Source organism: Zootermopsis nevadensis, unplaced genomic scaffold, assembly GCF_977971745.1.
Source record: "Zootermopsis nevadensis isolate Lab colony 2312 unplaced genomic scaffold, Znev_1.0 Znev_ptg000022l, whole genome shotgun sequence".
Classification (NCBI taxonomy): Eukaryota; Metazoa; Arthropoda; class Insecta; order Blattodea; family Termopsidae; genus Zootermopsis; species Zootermopsis nevadensis.
The window spans coordinates 22,143,648-22,168,381 of record NW_028259154.1 but is presented as its reverse complement, the minus strand read 5'-3'; the positions used below and the strand labels follow the sequence as shown (position 1 = coordinate 22,168,381).

The 24,734-nt window shown below is 35.2% G+C and overlaps 4 protein-coding genes across 17 annotated transcripts; 2 read left to right on the top strand and 2 right to left on the bottom strand.

Annotated features, from left to right (window-relative positions):
• Window positions 1–277: 277 nt before the first annotated feature.
• spartin lies at window positions 278–11,088 on the bottom strand. Of its 4 annotated transcripts, none has more exons than XM_087353622.1 (9): window positions 11,070–11,088; window positions 9,641–9,770; window positions 8,923–9,053; window positions 7,732–8,033; window positions 7,081–7,218; window positions 6,433–6,600; window positions 5,943–6,137; window positions 4,025–4,277; window positions 278–2,870 (listed from the first exon to the last, which is right to left on the bottom strand). In XM_087353622.1, exons 2-9 carry the CDS (start codon window positions 9,758–9,760, stop codon window positions 2,660–2,662), a joined length of 1,518 nt encoding a protein of 505 aa, XP_087209748.1. In that variant the 5' UTR covers window positions 9,761–9,770; window positions 11,070–11,088; the 3' UTR covers window positions 278–2,659. The 4 variants fall into 4 exon arrangements, with proteins under 4 accessions (XP_087209748.1, XP_087209746.1, XP_087209747.1 ...); XM_087353620.1 differs by having other exon boundaries at window positions 11,004–11,082; XM_087353621.1 differs by having other exon boundaries at window positions 10,949–11,076.
• A 299-nt stretch (window positions 11,089–11,387) lies between these two features.
• On the top strand, window positions 11,388–17,670 carry Clc (clathrin light chain). Of its 8 annotated transcripts, none has more exons than XM_022068769.2 (9): window positions 11,388–11,543; window positions 11,623–11,756; window positions 12,352–12,468; window positions 13,469–13,513; window positions 13,624–13,659; window positions 15,337–15,438; window positions 16,055–16,166; window positions 16,309–16,320; window positions 17,267–17,670. In XM_022068769.2, the coding sequence occupies exons 1-9, from the start codon at window positions 11,389–11,391 to the stop codon at window positions 17,445–17,447; spliced, it is 894 nt and encodes a 297-aa protein (XP_021924461.1). In that variant the 5' UTR covers window position 11,388; the 3' UTR covers window positions 17,448–17,670. The 8 variants fall into 8 exon arrangements, with proteins under 8 accessions (XP_021924461.1, XP_021924459.1, XP_087209751.1 ...); XM_022068767.2 differs by having other exon boundaries at window positions 12,319–12,468; XM_022068774.2 differs by having other exon boundaries at window positions 11,396–11,526; window positions 12,319–12,468.
• On the bottom strand, window positions 16,168–22,062 carry LOC110832093 (protein AMN1 homolog). Of its 4 annotated transcripts, none has more exons than XM_022068775.2 (5): window positions 21,907–22,062; window positions 20,280–20,554; window positions 19,515–19,729; window positions 19,143–19,308; window positions 16,168–16,528 (listed from the first exon to the last, which is right to left on the bottom strand). In XM_022068775.2, the coding sequence occupies exons 1-5, from the start codon at window positions 21,951–21,953 to the stop codon at window positions 16,431–16,433; spliced, it is 801 nt and encodes a 266-aa protein (XP_021924467.2). In that variant the 5' UTR covers window positions 21,954–22,062; the 3' UTR covers window positions 16,168–16,430. The 4 variants fall into 4 exon arrangements, with proteins under 4 accessions (XP_021924467.2, XP_021924471.2, XP_021924470.2 ...); XM_022068779.2 differs by having other exon boundaries at window positions 21,939–22,038; XM_022068778.2 differs by having other exon boundaries at window positions 21,510–22,021.
• Window positions 22,063–22,185: 123 nt separating this feature from the next.
• On the top strand, window positions 22,186–24,472 carry Tim8 (translocase of inner membrane 8). Its single transcript, XM_087353519.1, has 2 exons — window positions 22,186–22,406; window positions 23,248–24,472. The coding sequence occupies exons 1-2, from the start codon at window positions 22,275–22,277 to the stop codon at window positions 23,413–23,415; spliced, it is 300 nt and encodes a 99-aa protein (XP_087209645.1). The 5' UTR covers window positions 22,186–22,274; the 3' UTR covers window positions 23,416–24,472.
• Window positions 24,473–24,734: the final 262 nt, after the last annotated feature.

Sequence of the window (24,734 nt, the reverse complement as noted above, 5' to 3'; positions counted from 1 at the left end):
TTTTATAAACTTTCCAATAAATGATACTTAAATAAAACGTGAAATAGTACCTTTCTATTTCAAATAGGGGGTATTAGTTTTTGTCACCATATCTAGAATCCTTTTATTCCATGTTTTTAACAAACTCTCTTGACAGTATAATCCAAAACTAACATCAATATTACAAACGTCTTCATGAAGAACAATCCCATCCATCATTCCAATCCCAAAATTGGCAGGATTCCCCCCAAAAGAATACTACATATATAGACACCATCTGAGCTACATGAAGCCAGTCTTAGAGTAGAGAGTAGAGTTTATTTACATTACATAGATCCTTCTTATGACTCAACCAAAGGATGTAGAACATGTCATTTCATACAATATACATACACTTCAGAACTTTCAACACAAGTACAAGAACGTATTTCACATATCAATGTACATAAATTTCAGATTCTGCAATACAAGTATGAAAAATAATTTTACAAATTAATATACATACACCTGAGAATTTTAAATATAAATACAAAACTTGCTTTACATATACGTAGATTATGGATATAAAGCTTAAACATTTTCTTGTAGGTGGTTACATCTCACCTTAAGATACAGATTATATGAACCCCTGAAATACTGATAACCACCTACAAGACTACATAGTGTCACACTTCAGAAGATCACAATTGTCATCTTCACTTCAGTTCAACATAGGTAATAACGGAGTAAAATATCTGGAATAGATATGCTGACCACACAGAAAACACATCTCTTCATCATTACAAAGGTCAAATGGTTAATGGTGTTTAAGGAAATAACCACTGTTAATTACGGGATTCATATTAAACATATAAATACACTCTGTTAGCAAAATTCAGAATTATCGTGAGATTACTGATTGGTAAAGTTGGTTGTACTCTGGGCTTTACAGGGTTAAAAAAAGAAACCATCAACACATACTGGAGAAAATATTTGTATGATGTGTAACAACAGTAATTTTTACAGGCACTTGTATTTACCTTCCTACCTCCCATCAGCCACTGAAATAATTTCCCACACTAACACAGTATGTCAGACAAACAAAACTGAATGCTGTTTGCGTAATCTCACCACATGAAATGTTACTCTCAGTCTCTTGTCTGCAGTACACAGAATATACAAAAAGATTCAGTGCCTAAGAGAGAGAGAGCACAAAAAGTGCACTAAATTACTTGAAAGTAGGAACTACTTTCTACACACAATTACAATTCTTGTTCAGAATTGCTTCCACAACAGAAAAGAGATAGCAGCCATGTTTCTCCTACCATAGCAGAAATACCACACACATTGTTCTTTGATGCACAATTACTAATAACATGTGATTCTATGGAAGGCAGTGTAGAACACCATTATTTTCAAAAATAAATAAATATGACACTGATTTGGTGAGGGCCGCAATTAAATTTTTAAACACAAAAATGGTGTGAATAACTGTTGTACAAAAGATCCCAATGAATACATAGAACTCGTCTTCCATAAGGGTGCCTGCACAAGTTATTATATACCTTTCAAAATAAAACAAACAAACTTAAATATATTCTGTTAAGCAGGAATCTACCTCAAATGACATTACTCCAGAATAATTTAATTGTGTAACTGGAAAATACTTCTAAATGTACTACATGTTATTATTTCAGATGGTATGCATCATAAGACAGTACCATACATAATTGTTAATTGTACATAAGTAGCTGTCTACTGCAGTAATTTAATTGCTGAAACATGTAGTAGAGAAAATTGAATAAATATATAATTACATTTTTGTGACTGATAAACTTCTATTAATCTTTATTGACTGTGTCCCATCTTATGTACAATCCAGACGGTTGTATGGCATATTAGCACACTGCTAAACTATTAATAATGAATACATTTCAGCCAGCCCCCCCCCCAGCATATGAGGTTCACATCTCCTATTCCAATACAATGAATGTAAAAAGTAAAGCTGTCCCACTACATACCATGTAGGCACTTGGGGGGGTGGGAGGTATAGCTCCTACTCATTCTTAACCTCAGCACTAGGTGGGGGTGAGTTGCTAGTGTCATGCCCCAGCTGCACTTTACTCCTGGGAAAGGACCTGGTACCCATTGGATAGGAGACTGAGTAGACCGGAGAGCCAGTCTAGACGCAGAGGCTAGAGGAAAAATCCTCTGCCCCCATTAGGGATCAAACCCAGTTGACCAGTCCGTATCCAGTCACAAAACTGACTGAGCTACCCTGGCTCAATCCCATATAGTAAAGGTTAATGTAACAAGTCTGACAAAATATTGGGTTCAATTCTATAGATTTGTACTACTAAGGACCCAATCAGAACCAACAGAAAATGCACAAAGCTGGAGAACATGTACATACACTAAATGCATGATATGAAGACAGGAATTGAAATGGTTCAAGATCACGTACAAAAGTTCTGTGATAGAAGAATAATACTTGAAAGCAAAGAGATTAGATAATGCCCATCAAGTGCTTGTTCATTGGGAATAAGAGACAAATTACTGTCTGCCTGTTTGGAGTTCATTAGTGAAAACAAAGGAAAACATTCTTTACTAATAATATGGATTTCCTTCAACATATGCACATTAAAGCCACATACACTCATATCTATCCTGGACATCAATATAGCATTGTATTTGGGGTATTTTAATCACCTTCAAACAATGGACCAGCACCAGGAGTACGGTTATGCTGTAAAGAATTCCTGTGATCCTCAATAAGAGCATTACCAGCTGACTTGGCCGTCACTTTGGCAATTCTTTTTGGGGTAAAGTGCCTGACATTTCTTGCTGCTACAAAGGCATTACCCATTGAATACAAAGTATTATCTGTTGCTTCAGCTACAGAATGTCCATACCTGGAAATGAAGGACAATTTTGGAGGTCTATTATGAACTTTCTTCATATATTTTATACATACATCATACATCTTTATTACATTCCAAGGATCCATAAGTTAGTCAGATGACAATAGGATGTAGAATAAGTCATAATAATACAATACATGTTATACAAATACAAGTCATATAAATGTCACAAAAATACAAACAAAGGGTTCACATGAAATAGAGATAAGTTACAAATAAATCCACCCATTATATACAATAGATAAATTTTGACTTACTTGTAAACATTAGAAATTCATCGACAGAGTAAAAGGAGTGTGTAATTAAGTATCTTTTCAATGCTGGTTTAAATTGTGCCTTTTTATTTACATTTACATATACATGTATAAGTCAAAAGTTCTGTTAATCTAATATTTATCAAACTCAAATATTTATTCCTACATGCATGCATATATACAGATGTGCTCAGCAGGTCATCAGAACTTCACCCATTTCTAGGTGCTTTAATGACACATTAATACTATTTAGTGTTCAGAAGGAAGAGAAAACATGAGATATCAGTGTTGTTCTTTTGGGTTGTAACACTAAATGGACTAGTAAGTAGACACCAATGGTTCACAGGAACATACTGCCTACATCTTCACCAAAGACCTTATCTACAATTCCACATGGCATTACAACCCACAAGATCAACATCAACAAGATGAAGAAACAACTAAGCATATCCTGAAACTACACTTTGGGGTGTGAAGATAAAGTTACATCTATTCTACAACTGTACACAGATGGGGATGGGTGGTCAGTTTTGCACTCAGGTGGCTTTAACTCCTGGTAAAAGAGTCCCCCTCAGTTGAATTCCAGTCAGTCTGGACATGATGGCAAAGACAAAAATCCCTGCCATAGAAATTATCTCATTGTTCATATCTAGTCATTATACTGATCAGATATCCTAGCTCTCTGAAGGATAATTATGCACAACTGGAAACACTGTGAGAGAAAAGCAGTCATGGTCTTTTATGGGACTACCACTATACTGACTGAGAAAAACATGAAAAACGACCTGCCTAGGTAGTTACCAGTTACTCAGCTGAAATAACAGATGGACAAACTTGTGTAACAAACCTTCTCCATGCCACATAATAATTTAAACAAGGTAACATACTTACTTATGATCCACAATCTTTACAGTATTGTTGGCCAAACTGCTTGCAAGAAGTCCTGCAGATTTTTCCAAACCATCATACACTGTACTAAACCCTTCAACAGCTCCTGCTGCCACTTCTAGGACCCCATCCATTTTACTGGAAGCTTCTTGCTCTGTTAAGTTGCATGTGGAGGACAACAACTTTGTACCTTGTCTCTGGATGTGAGGCGCAAGATATCGTCCAAGAGCCATTGTACAACTCCCAATTTTTGAGGCTAAAAATAACAATCTTATTCTCAATATAAAGTTTACCTAAAACCAATAAAACTGCAATAACAATGGTATCAATAGTATTCAACCTAATATTATAGGTTTTGCTTATTTGGAACATGTAGCCTGAAGACAAACATAAGTCTCTTACAGTGCTAACAGAGAAGTTATGATTTGTGAACAAATCAAGCCAAATCAAATGAGTTGGGTAGCTAAGTCAAGAATGAGTAGGAGCTATCCCCCCCCCCCCCCCCCCCCAGTCCCTACATGGAGTATAGTGGTACAGCTTTACTTTTTTTTTTCTTTTATCAAGCCAAATGGTGAGCAGATAATGCTATACCTATTTTCAAGAACAGTCAGTGGTGGAAATGCATGCATTTATATAATGCACAACTGCTGCATCTGGGTGTACACATTTCTGATTCTTCCCATGTGTGCTACATGCCCTAGACCTTACAAAGATTAAAATTAAATTAAATCCGTGGTGTAACAGCTCTAGAGAGCCAAAGCCGACTAGCTTGACTGCTGGCCTCACGTTCACATGCCCAAGCAGAGGTGAATGATCATCCAACCAGATATAGGGTGACGTGTGGTCAGCACGACGAACCCCCAGCCATTGCTAGATTTCCTGACCGGATTAAGCTACTTATTGTAGCTCCCCAATTTCCTCATGATGCTGGGTTGGCACCGGTCCCATACACTGGTCGGAAGCTCATGAGAAAATTTCTTCTCCCGAGACTTGAACCAGCGCGCATTCCGTATCGCTGGTCTGAAGCATGGTGCCTCAGACCACGCGGCTATGGCGCGGGACCCTTACAAAGATTACAGACAAGTATTATCATATGGTGATTTCCATCTCACTGTGCTGTGAACAGGATATATATATAGTTGAATAACAAGTAAGAAAGCTGTACTTCAATGTAGAAATCATTTTCCAAATGTACTATTTGCTATTTTCTGAAGTTCATCCGCCTTGATGTTCATTTACTGCAGCCACACAACTATTAAAGACAGCAACCTACAGCTACAAATTACTCATACTACAGCTGCACTCTGAGCCAGAAATTATTTGTATTCTACTTCCACTACCACATTTCAATGAAAGTTATAGATCTTCATTAAACAGGAAGCCGGTGGGCCCTAAAGCCAGTCTGGATATGGAAATAAACACAATACATCCTGGCTCATTAAAAAAATGAAACCTCACCATCCACCACAGAGCCACTCACTTATGAGAATGATTTCACTTTGTGTGTTTCTTTTAGGTTGCTTCTTACACTATTTTTGTATTTTAATAACATCTGGGTAAATTACTTTTAGTAAAGAGCCTATCACAATGTAAACAGCAAACAATTTTATACAAAAGCATAACCAGCTGAATTAAAACTGTTGAAAACTGATTAGTACACCAGTCCAAAAATTACTACCTCCAATTTTCCCCAAAATAGGGAAAACCTCGCTACTCCATACCCAGTTACTACTCTCTCGAAACAATCTATAAGAAATATGCATTTTAGTCTGTCACATATGATCAGAAAATTAAATTAAATTTTAACTGTACTTTATGTGTTTATGCATATACAAACTAAGTTATAATTACCTTAAACACATTCAATTCCTAAAATCAGATGACAGTATACATTTGGACACATGGAAACACTGATTCTCACCCATAAAACCTGTGACTTCTACAGCAGTTCCTGTAACATCCTTGGCAACTTGTAGACCTCGGCTCAACTTAGGATTGACAGGCTGAGGTACAGGCTCAGGGGCTATCTTCTGGATCAGTTTAGGGGCTCCATAGTCCATCAGTTCACCAACTTTTTCTGCACCTCTTATGAGGCCATGAGAAATGTAATGTGCTCCTTGAAACAACAAAAATGATAAATGAACCACAAATCAATCAAGTGAGTACATTGAACAATAATAACTATGTTTTTCATTTCATTTTATTCATTAGTCACTGACTGAATGACCAACACTGGTATTAGAAGTCAAGTATTCAACAGTCAACATTGTTAGCACAAAAGTCTGACCCTGAACCAGTGCAATCCAACCATCAGCACCATAAACTGATATTTCCACCAGGACGGGTCATATTATGACAAAGCCTGATATATTATACCACCTAATATTACTTAGAATCAACTTTAGAGTTACCCGTTACAATCCCATGAGAAATAGAATAACTGTAGCCTGCATCCTTCTGCTGTGCAGAACGTTTGGTCTTTGCTGGTACTCTGGTCACAGTTAATTGCAAAATACCCTCTAATACCTCAAAGACTGTGTCATCAGCTTCTTCTGGAAGAATTAATCCCACTGATGAACCTAAAAAGTACAGTGGATAATGAGAAACAAACTGTAATTCTTAATACTAGATAACATATTAGAATTTTAGACACAAATATTTAAGTTGAAATGTGTTCTAAAATAAAATTCTTCTTCTTTCAAAGGGAAAAAGTAATTCTAGCCAGAATTCATAAACCTTACAGTTCTATTGTACATATTTCCAGCCATATAATAAATGTTGTGCCATATTTAGGTAATATCAGTTTTTTAGCCAACAATAAACCACAATGTATGAAGATAATAGTCTTCAGGAATGTTGTGTGGTAGACATCTGCCAGCATTTCAGAGGTGCTTGCTGCCTCCATCATAAAAGCAATGACCATGTTTAACATTTTAATCTGCATCAGCAAATTGTACTAGGTGAGGATTTACTCTCCAACTATACGTTCCACTATACTATACTATAGTACCATGCTGTATTATATTGTACTATAGTATGGACAATACAGAATTATATACCTTCTACAGCAGAATGAACATCTGGCAGGATGAATATGTTACGTCCTGTTTGATAACAAGGAGATACACCAGGAATTAATGGATAAATCCAACTCCCAACCTGCAGGAATGCCCTTGGTTTGTTTCCATTGCACACACCTGTTACCAAGAAATGCATTCAAATAGCTGATTACTTTGATTCTTGAAGCAGTGTATTATACTGAAATTGTGATTTTTATATTGAGAGGACAGGAATATCTTTGAATTTTGGTTTATTCTAGTGGTGCTTTTCCAGCCACTGAATGCAGGGCATCAAACTGTAGAATATTTCTCTGAAGGGGGTCATATTTTATTTTAAGTTGAATTCTAACATGTCTGAAAGAACTGAAGCTGGAAGTTCCCAAATATGAAGCAGGGATGCATATCCTATATGACAATGTTGTGTTTGAATTTCAAATAAGAATATTCAGTTAGGCAATGTATGTAAAATGCTTAATTTGACAGAGGCCCCTACTTGAGGTCTATTTGTTTAAACACAAGACACATCACCAGATCCAATTTCAATTAGTATCTAAAGTTATATTCAGGCCAATCTAGACTGGAACACAACTTCCCAAATGTCAAGCTGATTTTGTCACATGACCTAAAATTGTTAAAAGATTAATTGCATACCTTCTAGTTGGGCAATTTGTAATGTTTCTGGTCCTGAAAATGTACTAACAGAGCCATCAGGAGAAATGAAGTAGATGTGCACATTTTCTTGGACATAAATTAGCTGTACAGTTTCTGGTCCTAATTCAACTTCCAGTTCTTGTAGTGCTGCACTCAAATCATGGTAAGTCAATAGAGGCTGTGAAGATGCCCCACCAGTGGGAGATCTTGGGCATGTCATTGCTTCTTCATAACATGGTGGTGGAACCACAGGTGGGCCTGGTGTTACCTGAACATCTGCAATCCTGCAAAGTACTTCTTTCCTGAAAATAAAATTTAATGTGTACTTCTAGTACTTGGAGAGAAATGTGCCACAGACACTTTGTCCACCAAAGGCACCATATGAACTGCACTGTGAACCATGTATATGCCATAACACCTTAGCTCCCCTGCCTCTTTGGCTCTGGTACATGGGTTACAGGCTTCCAGTTTGATTTCAGCGTGCTCACCACTGGAGCCAAGGTTCGCAGGTTCAATATCAGCCGAGGTCGATGGATTTTTAAGGGTGATAAAAATCCATAGCACAACTTCCTTCGGAGGGGAAATAAAGCCGGCGGTCCCATGTCATAGATTTACAGCATGTAAAAGATCCTTACGAGCATGATACGAGATGTTTCGTAAGCAATATTCGGCGGTCATTTCTCACCCAAGTCTCTCCTGATCCACTGCTAGATGGCTTTGGCAGTCAAATCAGGATTGAGTACAAAATGTGCAATCAGTGGGCTGGTCACTCGCTACTCATAAATGCACACTTCAAGACCAAGAAACCTCCCACATGGGAGTAGGCCAAGGAACAATATGGGCTGTAGAGCCATTGGATAGATGGAACTGATCAAGACACACATCAGTCAGGACAGCTAGTCTCTGAGGTGGGAGTTGAATCTGGTTTGAACCCAGGACCTCACAAATACAAAGCTGGACTGTTAATCACTCACCTGTGACATTCAGTCTGTATTATATAATACAGGTTGCTGGAGATGGAGGCCTCTAGATATGAAGAGTAACAGTGATTATACTAAAAAAAGCAGTTGTGAAGAGCTGACTAGAGACAGTCCTCCAGCTTGGAGCTTACATACACATCCACATTTCAGTTTTTAGTTACATGCATGAGATATTAAGAAAGGAGGTTATAACAAGGAAGGATTTTCTTACCTAGTTTTCTTCATCTTCTGTAGCATCAAGGAAGTTTTTTCCCAAGTCACATCAGGATATGGAGGACATTCAATGGGAATACTTAGGGCTTTGTCTATCAGCAATAGGCCATTTTCATACTTTGCATATGCCTAAGAAAATCCAAGCAAATAAATTTATACAAAATATTTAGTGTTTTATCTAAACACAGAAGAATAGCATATATTTCAACTAACTGAGCTGCGGTCAGACCCAACACTATAGAATCAAAACAGACAAAATGAGAACAGTGAAAGTATTAAAAGGAATATTATCAAACCTGAGGAATTTATGTAAGAGATGACACAAAACAGATGTGTGACATTCAAGCAATGATACATCACAAGTAGAAAACAACAGGATGTGCACACAAGCCACACAGAAAATAAAATCATTATTACAAACAGGGCTCTGGAAATATGCTCACCCTCTCGCCATGGACAAGTTATAAGACACTTGTGGTACATTTATAAATACTTGTATGAAGCCTGAAAGACTATGGGGGAACAAATGTAGTGTAACAGTTTGTGGGCCTAAGTTGTATTTATAAAGCCCTGACCATGACAACTTGAGATAAATACACCACAGGAACAGCACTTAATACAGACACATAAACATAAAGAAATGATTCTGCCCTGTGATTTGCAAAAACCAAATATAAAGCAAATATTTATTACAAATATAAATTCCATCAACATACTTCACTTTGTTTTCCACCTATTTCTAATTTTATTGCCTCATCAATCATAAAGTAAGCTTCATCATGATTCTTCTTAAGCTCTGAATACAAATGTGACAAACTGCTTGTACTGTCAGCCATTACTGCAATTCTGAAATAATTAAAAACAGAACCATGAAATAAAAAAATATCTACTTCAAAATACAAAGTAAAGCTGGTAAGCAACCATTGTGATCGTGCAAGTGATTTATACCGCACATTTACTTCTACTTGTGAAACATTCTGAGTTCACATCATATTTATATTTTTGAATGTGATGTATTGTCATTGATTTGTCCCATACCATGCTTCCTAGGGTATATGAAATACGTCTATACCTATCTTGTCTATCACTGACAGAGCTTAGTACTCCTGCTTCATACATTGATCATTATTATAAATACAATAAAGAGGAACATAGAAGTTTTACTAGAAGCTAGTAAAAAGGTTCTAGAAATAAATTCAGAAAAAACCAAGTACATATGTTAGTATCCCATCAGCAGACAGGTGGACAAAATCTTATTAGGGTGGCTAATAAATCCTTAAATATTTGGGAACAACAATAACAAACCAAAATGATATTCACAAGGAAATTAGGAGACTAAATTTTGGATATGCTTGCTACTTTTCAGTTCAAAATATTGTCTTCCCATCTGATTTCTAAGAACCGAAAGATTAAAATATACAAAACAATAATTTTGCCTGTTTTTTTGTATGGGTATGAAGCATGGTCTCTCACTCTCAGGGAGGAACATAGATTGCAGGTGTTTGGGAGGATAATTAGGCCTAGGAGAGAGAAGAATGGGGTATGGCAAAAACTGCATAATGATGAGCTTAAAAATTTGTACTCCTCTCCCAGTAATCAGGGCGATTAAGTCAAGAAGAGATGGGCAGGCATGTGGCACACATGGATGGGGAAAGAGGTGTGCACCGGGTAGACTGAGGGGAAGAGACCTAGACGTTGATTGGAGGATAATAATATCAAGCAGGATGTATGGGAGATATCAGTTGACGGCGACTGGATTTTACTGGCCCAGGACAGGGGCAGGTGGCTTTGGTTGATTCAGTGATGAACCTTTGGGTTCCCTAAACCATCTAGTTAGTTAATGTCAAATTACGATATATAGTCCGAGATACTGAAAAAGCATGGTTAAATAGACTGCACAATAAATACACATAACCTAACACCAGACTATACAAAAGATCTGATACTAAACGAATAATATAGTGATTTTGAAATAAACTACAATGCAATAATGTAACCACCAAACCAATTAAAATCTCAGTAACTTAAAATGAGGCAAACATCAGATTAAAACGCCCTTTCAGTGAAATTGCTCTTTACCAACTATAAGACAATAACAAAAGTAAATAATCAACGAGATCGAAAACATAAGATAATCGCAATTACAAGCAACTACGTAAATCGAAGTGCGTTAACAAATTGTCCAATTCCACAATTACTATCACAGATTACTTAATTTCGGTAATGTAGGTGTGAGATTAGTGAAAGTCCACGGATCATAAACATTTTCTTGCTTCCGTAGTGCATTTGCGTCATTGATAATTTGTAATTAGAAAATAATGCAAGTTATAATAACTTAAATTGTTTGTAATGATAATACTTTGAAAAATGGTATTGTCTTCTGCACTTATTATTATGTACGCCACAAGGTCCATATGCAGTAAGAAACCAATTTAAAAGATCATCTCAACGAGCAGACTTACGAATGTATTGTTCCGTGTTATGGACATTGTTTGTGAACGTTGTCAATAATTTGGTTTTTCGTAGTTCTGTAACTTGGTCGTCCTTTGGTAAAGAGGGAGGATTTGTCATTAATACTTCCGGTTGTTTGTCGTTGCTGGAGGTCAATATTCGAAAGGAGTACGTCAAGTTCTGGAGTTCACTTATATTAAGAGTGTGTACAAAATCTTATGAAAATTAAATTTGTATTCTGTTTCAGAATGGATGGATTTGGCGACAGTTTTGACCAGCCAGAGGTAGATCCAGCAGCTGAATTTCTAGCTCGTGAGCACGATCAACTTGCTGGTCTAGAAGATGAATTGCATCCTGTTATTGCCACACCGCCAGTAGAAGGTATTATGTTTGCTATTTTCATTTGGTTTTGTTATTTAGCGTATTTCCATTCCATAATGTCATAAGGAGTTGTCAGGGGAAATTCGGCAGACCGCAAAAGAGCATTTGTAATGCAAGAGAAAATCATAGAATGACAGGTGTTACCGGAAAAGTATTTTGCAGAGATCTGTTTAAGAAAATTAATATTCTGTTTCCTGCTCTCATTGCCGCATTTCATTATATACAAAATGGAGAAAGTCTAAACAGACTGACATGTATAGTATATTTATGAAAATAGGTATAAAAAGTATGCATCTTTATATTCTTATTATTAATTTTAGTATGAGCAACTGATGTTCTTAAGTTTGAGTGTCTAAAGGAAATTAATTTATTTTTAATTACTTGCTCATCACTGGTCTTGAAGTATCTTCTGTAAAGGCCTATTAACAATTTTTTGTTGTTGCTTTATTCTCTTGTATGTTAAAGGAGAATGATTAATGTTTAGTGTTTAATTTGTGCTACTTGTTTTTATTTTTGATGGGTGTTATGGCATGTATATTTGCTTGTTGGTGTGAAATGCAAGATGGCAAAGCAGTGATTTCTGCTCTGCCTGTAGATGGTTCATTCATTCCACAAGGGTCGACCCTTCCTCAGGTCGATCACACAGGCAGCTTTGAGATGATTGATAACTTTGGTCAGCAAGATGGTTTTGAGTCAGAGGGAATAGGTTCTGGTAAGTTCTAAAAATGTTTAAAATACCTTTTATTTTTTATTTTTAAAGAAATGTGTTGTTTCCTGATGTTAATTATTGGTTTGAACGAGATTTTAATGATATAACCTGTCAGACTAACAGTTTTTTGCCAGGTGATCTAAGCTAAGTTGACTGCACACGCTTACTTTCTCGTCTCCTCTCTAGCACTCATATACTAATGAAAACAAACAATACGACCCTCAAAAGTGGAAAGTGCACTCCCTGCCCAGGCAGATAGTACCAGTTAATGTCAGATGTCATTTTAGGAGGAAACAAACACATGCAGTTTATGAAATTTTCTTTGCAGTGGCACTGAAGTTCCCTGTTTCTGTATGTTTGTTATGAATGCCATGTCTTATTATTGTGGTATTTCATATTTCTTTGTGTTCCCACTTACATAAAGTCTTGTTTTACAAGTTTCTCATACTTCTTTGAAACTGCCTTACCATTGTTACCAAACTTCTTAATTCACAGTTATAAGCTTTATCATGAAATTCTTATCTTCTAATCCATTGTAACACTATTTATCACTAATGGCTATTATGACCATAGGTAATATCCATTGCCAATAAGCACAATCAAATGCTATCCTGTGTATGTATCTCTATAAATCAGATATGATTCATCTTGTCTCCAATTTGATGTGTCTGCTTTGAAATTGCATTAATGTAATTTCCACAAATGATTTATTACTTTCTTCTTTGTTATAGTTTAATAGTTTATTGAAAATTACTAAAGCATACTCAAATTATTTTTGCTTTAAGTGTTGAAGTATTTGGAGTATTAGTGCATGCTTTTTGGTGATGGCATTAAATTGTCATATATATTTTCTGTGTAATTAAAAATTGAATATTTTACCATTGAAGTGACCAATAATAGGAAGGAAGTCCACATTAATGTAAGTTACTGAAATAAACCTTTGATGATTGCATGCAACTGTTTTATATTTGTGTTTGCTTATTGTTGCATTATTTTTATCCAGAGGGTGCCACTCTTGAAGGCAGGGGAGTGAGAGAAACAGAGAGTGGTAAGTCATTCTGGCACTTGTATATCAAATTGTTGTTGCTTTACTGTCTAAAACATTCTCTGTTTTATTACAAAACTGAAATGGATGAAATTATTTATATGTACATGCAGCTGTGCTACAGGAGGAACCGCCAGAAACTCAGCCAAGTAAGTTGCTTTGCAACCGTTGACTACTTAAATTTGTTACTGTTTCATTTTGGCTGCATTCATGAATCCTTTCTTAAACTAAGAAATAGCATGGCAAGAAGAGGTATCCTATAGATGTCTGCAGCTGAGTTATTCTTCACAAGAAAATGGCATCACCGCAGAGTGGTGAACCAGTATGTTTTCTACAGCCATTTTATTACAGCAGAGAGTGGGAACTCTAGTGTACATGAAATGGGCCTCTGCTTATTTTCAAATGATAAATACTGCTACCAGTCATATATCCTGTGTTCTACTTTATTCAGCATAACATTCGTGTCTTCTCACATATATATCAGAACCGAAAACAGTTGTATGTACAGAATTTCTTTGTTGTGATTTTAACTGAAATGAGAGGCAAATGTATATTGCAATCTTGGCAAGATTTATAATTTGTGAAGGACAAGTTCTTCTTGTGAGAGATTCTGAACTGGGAAAGCTCTGGATAGTTCTAATGTAATGATACATTCAATTTTTACATTGTATGTGATCCCTATATGACTCTTATCGCTGCTGTTCTTACGTGTTCAGTGGAAACCATATTTCCATGTTTCCCAATTTAAGGTGACCCTTATTTAGTATTGAATAACATAATCTGTATATTAAATTGTCTCCAAGGTTCTTTGTTTTGAATAAATTCATTGTCCCTCTAGAGGAACACTGAAGGGGAATTTAACTGTATGCAGTATATATTTCTGGAATGCCTTCAAAAGGTAATTTAGAAGATTTGCATCAATTATGAGAATCATCAGCAGTTCATTTGATAAAGCAATGGACAATACTCTGGCTTTTTATTGGTTATAAGAACTGTTAAACCATATAATGCATATTGTTGACTTTAATATTTTTTAAGGATGACTTCACTTACTTTAGTGTTTATCTTCTGAGTTCAGTATATTGCAATGAAACTTAATATATGACATTTAAGCAACATGAATACTATCATTATAAGATTCACATACTTCTGTTCATTCTTAGAGTGCAAGTGATCTTTTCATACATTTTGATCAAATAGATACAAGTGTTACCATGTGTTTTATTACTGTAATGGCCAAAATGAATTTCCACATACATCTTCTGAGTTCTTTAACCAACTTCTGTGAAATTTGATATATTAAATCTGGATTATCATGTTATCTAAGTTTAATTTTCTTTGGTTTATTTTAAATGAAGTTTTATGAGCTCTTTGGCAGATTTTGATGAAACTTAATATATGGAACTTGTATTGTATGTGATTACCATGTAAGAATTTTATTCACTGTAATTTGTTTTAAGGTCCACCTTATTTAAGGCTGTAAGTAGATTTTGGGGTTTAGTTTTCTAAGTATTCTCCAGGAAGAATATATCTTGAATGCATGCTATGACATTGGTAATATTTGTACATAACTTGATGATTTAGAGAAAATTGTTACTATAGTAACAGTACCTATTAAGTGTGTGCGACTGAAAGCATTATGAAACTTCCTATCTCACAGTCATCTATTGTCCACTCTGTTTACTATGCCTTTCATATACATAGACAGTGAATGGATATCTTAAGCAAAATACGTCTCTTTACGCTGTACGTGAATGTTTTCATGGTTACCGATACTTTAGTTTATCACTGTACACTTACCAGGATTGTTTGTCTAATTTCTGTAGAGTTATTTGCATCATCAGCTCCTACAAGATCTGTTACCAGAGAGGAACCTGAGAAGATTAAAAAGTGGCGTGAAGAACAAAAGAAACGATTAGAAGAGAAAGGTAAGATGTACGGTTTGAAAGAAAACTTGTGTTGTAGCTTAGTGCCTTGTGCTGTAACTGCTCCAGAAACATTGCCATCTATCGTTAGTTAATATTGCCAGGAGAGGAAGATTATATCACAAATATATATTTGTTCAAGGAAGTCATGGAAGTATAACCATTGCGTCTTGTGCAGGAAATGCCTTACAATTTTAGGTACATTTAAGTTCAGGTTCTGGTTTTGATTTATTTGTTGACATATGCATGTAACTATTACAGTTGAGTACAGTATAAACTACTTAACCACTCAGTCATTGATCATGTAATTCTGGAAAACAGTTGATTTAAATATCCTGATATCATCAAAAGTTTTGTTTAACGTACTAGACTAGTTACAGAACATTTTTGTTTACATATTATCTTGAAGCAATGAAAGTCCTACTAGTTGGACCTGGCAAGTCTGCTTGTAGAATTTCTACCACTTTAGCCTTTGAAGAGACGTTGTGTGCTTATTTTTTCCAGTCCTGATTGAACAATTATATTTCCATGACTGCCATCAGAGCCATGAGATTGAGAATGACATTTGAGTAGGAGAGGTTATTAGAAGTGCTTCTCACTCCTTATGTTGATATTTCAGATGCAAATGAGGAGAAAAGAAAAGAGGAGTTACGTGAAGGAGCCAAAAAGGAATTGGATGAATGGTATCGCCATCATGAGGAACAAATTTCAAAGACAAAAACAGCAAACAGGTATGGGTTTTCTAGCTCTGAGTTTTAATATATGTAATATAGTACTAATTTTTAGTTGAATAATGTATTTAGACTATTCAAGGATTACTATAAGTAGTGTGCTTTTGTAACACACCTTGTCTATCTTTTCTTGCTACCACAGAGAAGCTGCTAAGTAAGTATGAATGCAGTTAATGTTACTCTAGTCTATAGCATGAGTTGATAAAGAGTAGCTGGGATGCCTGAAGTAATTTAGAGGTTATAAACAAAAGTAACTATGTATGATCAGGTAAGCCTGTATGTAAAGCTGTAGGGTTCCTTCCTCCTGTAGTCTGCTGTTAATGAAGTTTGGATGCACAGTATAATCCAGATTTGGGATTGCCCTGAACAAATTGAAACATATATTAGCTTACATCTGATATATTTATTATTTAACTGTGCTGAAATATATTTTCCACTCTCTAATTATGTGGGGAAAGGCATGACTGTGGATAATACAAACAAGGTTTCACTTTCTTAAATTGGTCCATGAAGTTTGCATGTTTTCCATTGTCTTGGTAGAGTTTCTTGTATCCATTTGTATTTGAAAATTATTTCCTGAAGCAGTTAGCATGGTATTATGCCAGACTTTATTATTTTAAATGAACTTCTCTACTTTCCATTGTTCCCTGGTCTCATTTTGTAATTTTACAACAAACTGGCCTTGTAGTATTAAAAATTGATCTGTAATTCATGCTGAAGTATGAAATTGTAGGGAAATAAGTAGTGATTTGCTAACTGTTCAAAATGTTAAGTCGAGTCCCATCTATATGTAGGTCTTCCAAGTGATCATGTGCCTTCTAGTCTTGCAACTGAAATCTTGTATGCATATATTAAAAATAAAATAAGAGTCCCAGAACTTGCTCTTTGATACCATTTTATATGAAGAGCTAAATGCATGTACCTGATTGTGTTAAAAGTTATTCATTTAAGATAAGAGTTATTACATAAGGACAGACAATTGTACATAGCAAAGCTAACAACAGGTGTAGACTTTGCAGTATCTAAAATAGTGGGAAGCTGCTTGTCAATAGGTGTTATTATGTGGGCCTCTTTTTAATGTCTGTTCTTCTGTCCTACAGAAATGCTGAAAAGCAGTTTGTGGCCGAATCAGATGAAATTGAGCCTGGTACAGAGTGGGAACGAATTGCTAAATTGTGTGATTTTAATCCCAAATCGAGTAAGACTAGCAAGGATGTGTCTCGGATGCGGTCCATAATTCTGCAGCTGAAGCAGACTCCACCTGCTGCAAAACGTGCTTGAAATGTGCCGCATTATATATCTTCAATATTATGGAATATGCATTCCTAGTTTGTTAATATATGAATCTGTTAATTTATACTAAACAATTGAAAGATTATGCTTTATTTGTAAGATTGTATACTACATTAGAATAAAAATGAAAATCAAGTAGAAAAATTTATTTACAATATCAGTGAATACATAGTTATGTAACATGTAAACAAGTAAATAATGAATAAGAACATATTTTTCTTTTCTTTCCGTTTAGTATATGGTCCATGTTAGCTGTTTTAATTGTGACTTGGCAAAAAGTGTTCCTAATGCAACCCTAGATGCAGCTGTAAATAGAAATTTAACAAAGTAAATGTCACTGCAAAACTGGAGTACAAGAAATCAAAGAAAGACTGAAGTAGAAGTAACAGGTAGCATTTCATATTGTTTAACCTCTTCAGACAAATGTATTTGCACAATTCCTTAGCATGCTCGAAATGCAATAATTATGAAACTTGCAGATTTTCAAATACAATATTCAATAAGATGGCGTAATTTCCAACAGGGGAAACGGTATTGAATGTATTTTCAAATACAGAACAGTTCTTCTGATTACTTCGTTTCTTACAAATTTTTCCTGCACAATGTTTTTATTTATTAGTTTTATGTGGTTATTTCAAGTGTTTCAGCTGTTGTAGCTATCTCATCTTAGATTTGTATAGACAAAATGCACTAAAATATGTTATGGGAAGAATTTATCAATACTGTAAGTTGCAGAGTCAAGTGGATGCAGTCTGAGCTTATCTGAAATGGGCAAATGAGATAAGAGATTTATGGAATAATATACATTCATTGCTGGAGAATTTAGTATTCCACATATAAATCAGGTCTGATACAAGTACTACATATAAAATGAAGATTAATACCTTATAATATGCAGTCCAGATCTATAAATTTGTTCACAAAAATGTCTAGCCATCTGCATGTTTCATTTCCAGTACTATTAATTTAATTTAATTTAAATTAAACTTAGTTTCACAGAATTACATGCTAAATGATTTAAAAGAAATGTAGACTTGATTTCATTTCTTATTGATTCCCTATAATACCTTTACATGAAAAAACATCACAACACATTCAGATCCTTTCAAATAATTATATGCTATATAACCTTGCAGTTCATACATCATCAGTAAATAACCTATAAATTAGGAAATTAAACTATGGGAATGCATACAATCCTGTTACCTAAGTAATATGGGAACTAGGTTTGAGGTTAGTCCCTGCCTTCAAGATGGAGACTACAAATTTGTCCACAACAATGGAATCGACCCATAACTGGTATCTTCACCCAAGAATGGAAATATGTGGCTGAAAATATAATATTTTCTAGGGCACTACCTCATTGGTATGTAATGACTCGGCTTGTTTTCCATCCTCTTACTACGTTATTTGCATACTGTAAGGAATTGTAAGGTATAATTTACATTAAAGAATTCTTTTCAGGATACTTGTACTTCTGTACCTTGAGGACAAGAATGAAATTGGTTCTCAAAATGTTGGTGTTTTCTCCATTCAACCACCAGACACAGCTGGTAGCCCAAGAAGAATTCATTATATTTAGTCACTGTGAAAACTTGAGATCATACAAATTTACATTAATCTCACACTGATAAAAGACGTTCAAAGATGAAACCTACATTAGTAGTTTCATAACTTACTTACCTGAAATAGGGCATCCATGAAAGATGAGGACCTTCATGTTAGTACAGTGGAGAACAATGGCCTCAATCGCAACTTCTGTTATCCTTGGACTGTTTTGAAGTTGCAGTTCTGTGAGTGATTTTCGACATTCTCCTTGCACAAGGGCTGAGATTCCTATATCACTTACCTAAAAGCATATAACATTCACCTAGTCAGAAGTTTTAGACTCTTATTTCTTTCTTCAAATAAGTAGTATCAGGCGTGTGACACAAATCGGTCAATTGAAATGTAATAATGTCTGCCAACACATTGCATTTAGTGTATAATAAAACAGATCAGTTTTACTAAGTTAATAATCCTAAAACAAATTTCAGACTTCATAAGTATATTTACCTGTGAATGTGATATGTTTAATGAAGTAAGGTACTGAAGTTTCTTTAACAATTTGAGGGATGTATCAGTGACTGCTGAGCAACCACCAATATCAAGCTCAGTGAGCAAGGGACAACTGTTGGCAATGGAAGCCATCACTTCATCTGTCACAGTCGGACACTGACGCAGATATAAACCTGATAAGTATGGAATGCTTGGAAAGAGATCCAACAGAACTAGAAAGGAAAACAACATTCATTTACTACTGAATACTTAAAAATAATACATTTTTAGTCTATTCAGTTGGTTAATATTGATTTTATAACTTCCAAGGAATATGCTTGAAGTGGTTTATAAGCCTCTATAAATATGAATGAAAACAAATGACTTATAATTTATTTGATTTTTTTGACATCTTGTTCCAGTACTGTTACTTCTAGTGCTCAAGTTATTCATTCATCAATCATAAAAATTTGCTTATTTCTCTATTTCCTTGAAGATGAGTGCATTCTGGGATGTTGCACCATGTAGTCTCATAGAAACTGACCAATATTTCAGAGGTAGGTGCTTACTGCCTCCATCATCAGGGTGATTGTCCTGGCAGTAAGCACTGGTCAATTTCTACCAGACTACACAGAGCAACATCCAGGGAGACAGTTAATTTCATATTTAGTGACAAAAAGGTTCTCACAATGGTAATGGTGAAAGAGAACAGAGACAGCCATTTTCATCTTCCTACCTACCACCAATACATCTGTAAAGAGAATAATAACTGAATCTCTATACCTGCTGTACTGATGTCTCTTTGTTTCATTCCTGGATTCAGATAAAGTTTCTTCAGATGTGTGCATTTATATATTGCATGTATGAAGTCATCACATGCATTGCATTCACTCAAATTAAGTATCTTCACATCTGGATGGACCAAGCAATGCAAACCTTTAACAGTAAGTTTGCCTCTCTTACTGGCAACTAGTAACAATTTACTTTTAAGACTACGAGGTAGAACTTGCACTGTATCAACATGCTGTTCCATGTCCTGTACCACCTTGTTGACACACCTGTTTAATAAAATGTTATACTATAGCTGGTAAGGTTTAAAAAAACATATAAATACAAATTCAACAGAAATGCAATGAAGAGGGAACAAGCTATCATAAGTACTGTGGATACATTGAAGGTTACTAATAAAACTATGAATTATGTGATAAAATGGGCTAAATTATCAGTGACTAAGAATGTCAAAAATGTGACACCATAGAGAAGAACTACTGCTTGCTAATCCAGATTATCACAATATCAAGCCCCCCTCCTACTACAAATGATAATGAGAGTAAGAATTCACTAGCTAGTGGAAGAATATTAAATTTTTTAAACAGTTCCCTGCATGAGGCTGTATTTTTAGTGCCCACCATTATTCTAATGATTTTCTTCTGAATATAAAATACTTCTTTGTTGTCTGTTAAGTTTCACCTAAAAATATTTCCATATACCATAATCAAATGGAAGTAAGCAAAGTAGACTAATTTTAAAGTTTTTGTTTTCACGAGTGATATGAGTTCTCATAGTAAAGCATGCTTGAGCTTAGTTTAGGGATAATATATTGAATATGTTTTCCAATATATGTTATTGTCAATTTTTAAGCCAAGAAATGTTACCATTTATACTGTTTCAATTGTTTAATCATCTTACCCTGTACCTAGATTAACACATTTTGTTGGTAGTACAAAATTTAATGAAATTTGTTTTGTCAGAGTTAGAGTTTATTTACATTCCATAGGTCCTTCTTTGGGTTAAACCAAGGGATGTAAAACATGTAATAACACAAGGACAGAACTTATTTTACATATAGGTATACTGAAGAATATTTAATACAAGTACAAAACCTTATTTCACATATAGATATACATAACACTTAAAATCATCTACAGCGCAGGAGTGAGTTAAGAGGTAATCTTTTAATGCAGGCTTGAATACTTTTAATTGTAGTTGGAAGATTATTGAGTAACTTAATACCTGTATAGTACTCCTTTTGATATTTAGTGAGGTTAGGATTTGGCATATGGTCTTATTTACATCTTGTGTTTAAATTGTGTACATCTGCATTTCTTTTATTTCGCCTATATTTTCCACCACAAATGATAGTAAGGAGAGTATATATTTGCTTGCAAGCGGAAGTATTGTAAAATTCCGAAATAATTTTTACAAGAGATTCTTCTTTTAACACCTGCCATTATTCTAAATACTTCCTTTTGGATGCAAAATTTATTGTATGTTGGCTTGAATCCAATTGTTTAAGCAACCAAAGACATCGTTCATGCAAATTTGGAACCAATTTATGGATATGAAATAATATTAGTGCATTCACACAAAGCATGGGTTTACACTTGGAGACAGATCTGTTGTATCTTACAAGGTAAGTAAACTTCTATCAGTTTCCCATACGTGTTCTGGTAACATTTTTATGTGCTGTTTTATCCCAGTTGGCTTGAACTTGATTACAAATGTTCCAATTAGTGTAAAATTATTATCTATGATCACCGTGGCAATGCCAATGTATGGTGTGACATCTATCAGCGGCAGTGATCGAACTACTAGAAAGAAGTCCGGTGCTAGAGTCTCAGTTGGTTAAACCGCTAGCTATAATACTCATTATAATTATCTGTGATTGGTGTAACACACTATGTTGGTATTATGTGTGTGCTTTGTTACTATCAACATCTTTCATCTGTGTTACAAACAAAAAGTTGGACCTGAAGCAACTTATCAAGTTGTGATTTAATGTTTGAAAGTATAAAAAACAATATGCCATATTCTTCTGACGATATTGTTTCAGGAACTCCAAAAGAAGGGGATTACGATCTTCAAGAGTTTTTGTTGATGGAGAAGCAGAAAGCGCAGCTTAATGCGCAGGTATGGAATATAGTGGGAAGTTATAGTAACTATGTATGTGGTAGAAACGGTACCTTAGTATGGATGCCAGCTATATCTTGGTGTTATCAACAAGACAGTGTGTTATTTTGGGGAGTGGGGCATGCAAAAGTTTTTAGACCGAAGGAAACAATCTTTAACTTGACTGAGGTTTCCCATATTTTTGCTCACTTGTAAGGCAACTGTTAGTGTAATTCTAAAGGGGGCATGGTCTGCCTACCCAAGCCATGGAGGCCTCAGTCAAAATGATTCTCTCTCAAGTCACAGAGGTCATCAGCCAAAGTGATCCCAACCCTTCTGTGTTCATCTCCCAGACATCTGTCCAACCAAAGTTCTTTCTGTGAAGGACAAATTGCCTGATGGGATTATCCTCCCACCAGTAACAGTAGCCGCTAATCTGAACATGTCAAGGTTTCCCGCCATGATAGTCCCATTAGCATAAGCATATCTGAAGTCATAGTTTATAAGGCACCATTTACCAATTCCAGCTGTGCATTTTGTATGCATGAAAGGTTTAACCTAGCAGTGGATGGTGCTGTGTGCTTGTCAAGACTCTGCTCTTAGTTTTTTGGTTGGTTGAAATGTAATTATCATGTAAGAAGCAGTTATGTAGCTGGTTTATGAGTCAAGATGTGAAACTAGGATTTTGCAAATGCAGAGTATGTGTTCTAAGCATAGCAGTATGGTGTATGTTAATGCATGTGTAATAAATAACACCTGATTGTAATGAAAATACATTCATAATAAAAAAATATTATGTGGCCATGCAAAAATTGTATATTTTAACACTGTTTATAAGAACACGTTTTTCCTCTCTTTGCAGATCCATGAATTCAATGACATTTGCTGGGAGAAATGCATGGATAAGCCTGGTACCAAGATTGACACTCGGACTGAAACGTGCCTGAATAACTGTGTAGACCGTTTTATTGATGTGTCTCTTCTCATAACGAATAGGTTTGCTCAACTTCTTCAGAAAAGTGCCATGTAATATTTTGTAGAGCACTTATATTTTGAGATTTGCAGTCACTTGCAAACCAATGTGATTTATGTTACATGAAAAGAATGTTATGAACTTTAGAAAATTTATTCTGTGCTTGTAAGTTTTAAATACTTTTTATTTTTTTCTGTCATACTATTTGCTCATACCATTAGTTTTGTGTTCAGAGTTTTATATTACATTTTGTAGATTTCACTACTTGATATTCTTTTTGGAATAACAGTTCCCATGATTCAGAGTCTTCCTTGGGAAGTTAACAGTCACTAGGCTAGTCAAGAAATTCTCTGCCTTTTTTGGAACCAAAATGTTCATTACTACGTTTGCAAGAGCCTGCTTCTTTTCACAATTTATATTTATGTTTTGGACAACAAAATTGAAAAGAAACACAGTCAGAAATTTTTACCTTGTCTGTACTTCTCTTGGAGTGGAATGTTGTTCCTGTATCATCTTTAAATAATCTGTGTTGTCCTTTGTGAGATAGGTTATGTTTCAATGCTTTCATGTTATCAGAGGCAGCTCCAGTAATGTAGCTGTTCTAAGAATAAATTTGTAAATAGAACTTTCCCTATGATACAAGGTCAAGTTATAAAGAGAGTAGTTTCACTGTTGGACTGTAAGTCCAGTTGCAGATTATTAACACCAAGATGGTTAGGTAAACAATATACCATAGGGTATGGGTGACTTATGTATGAGTAAACAGTCATCCAGCCATCATGACACTTATTTAATACTTCAAACAGAGTCACTAGGCAGTGAATGTCAAAACTCTATAAAGCAAGCAGCATTGCGGTTGAAGAGTGCATTCCAGAATAACATATTTTACATCCTGCCGATGTTCTGCCATGTCGTATAGACCTCATTGTTACCTTTTGAGCTCCTGTACATGTCTTATCCCCTGCTGGATGAACCCAGAAGACTTCTACCCCGAGTTTAAATTGTGGCCCTGCTCTCTGACAAATTGATCCCATGACCCATCTTACCTGAGAAACCAGAACCTATTAAGGTGTGGTGTACCAACACTGATAAATAAAGACAGTTGCAATACATAGTGTGGGACTGTTATTCTTAGATCTCCGTAGTTTCTTCCATCCTCTGTGTGACTGCGGTGTCTAAAAGTCCATTTATGGTATAATACATAAAACAGTCCATTTCCATCACTGTTTTGTCACAAGGGAACAAAATAGAATTTAATGCAAAAGTGATAAGTTTGGTATTTAGAAGACTTTTGATCATGCAGCACCATGTTTATAAATAATATAAAAGTTCTGTGGTGCCCAGTTCTTTGATTTGATAACCTTGATTTAATGGTA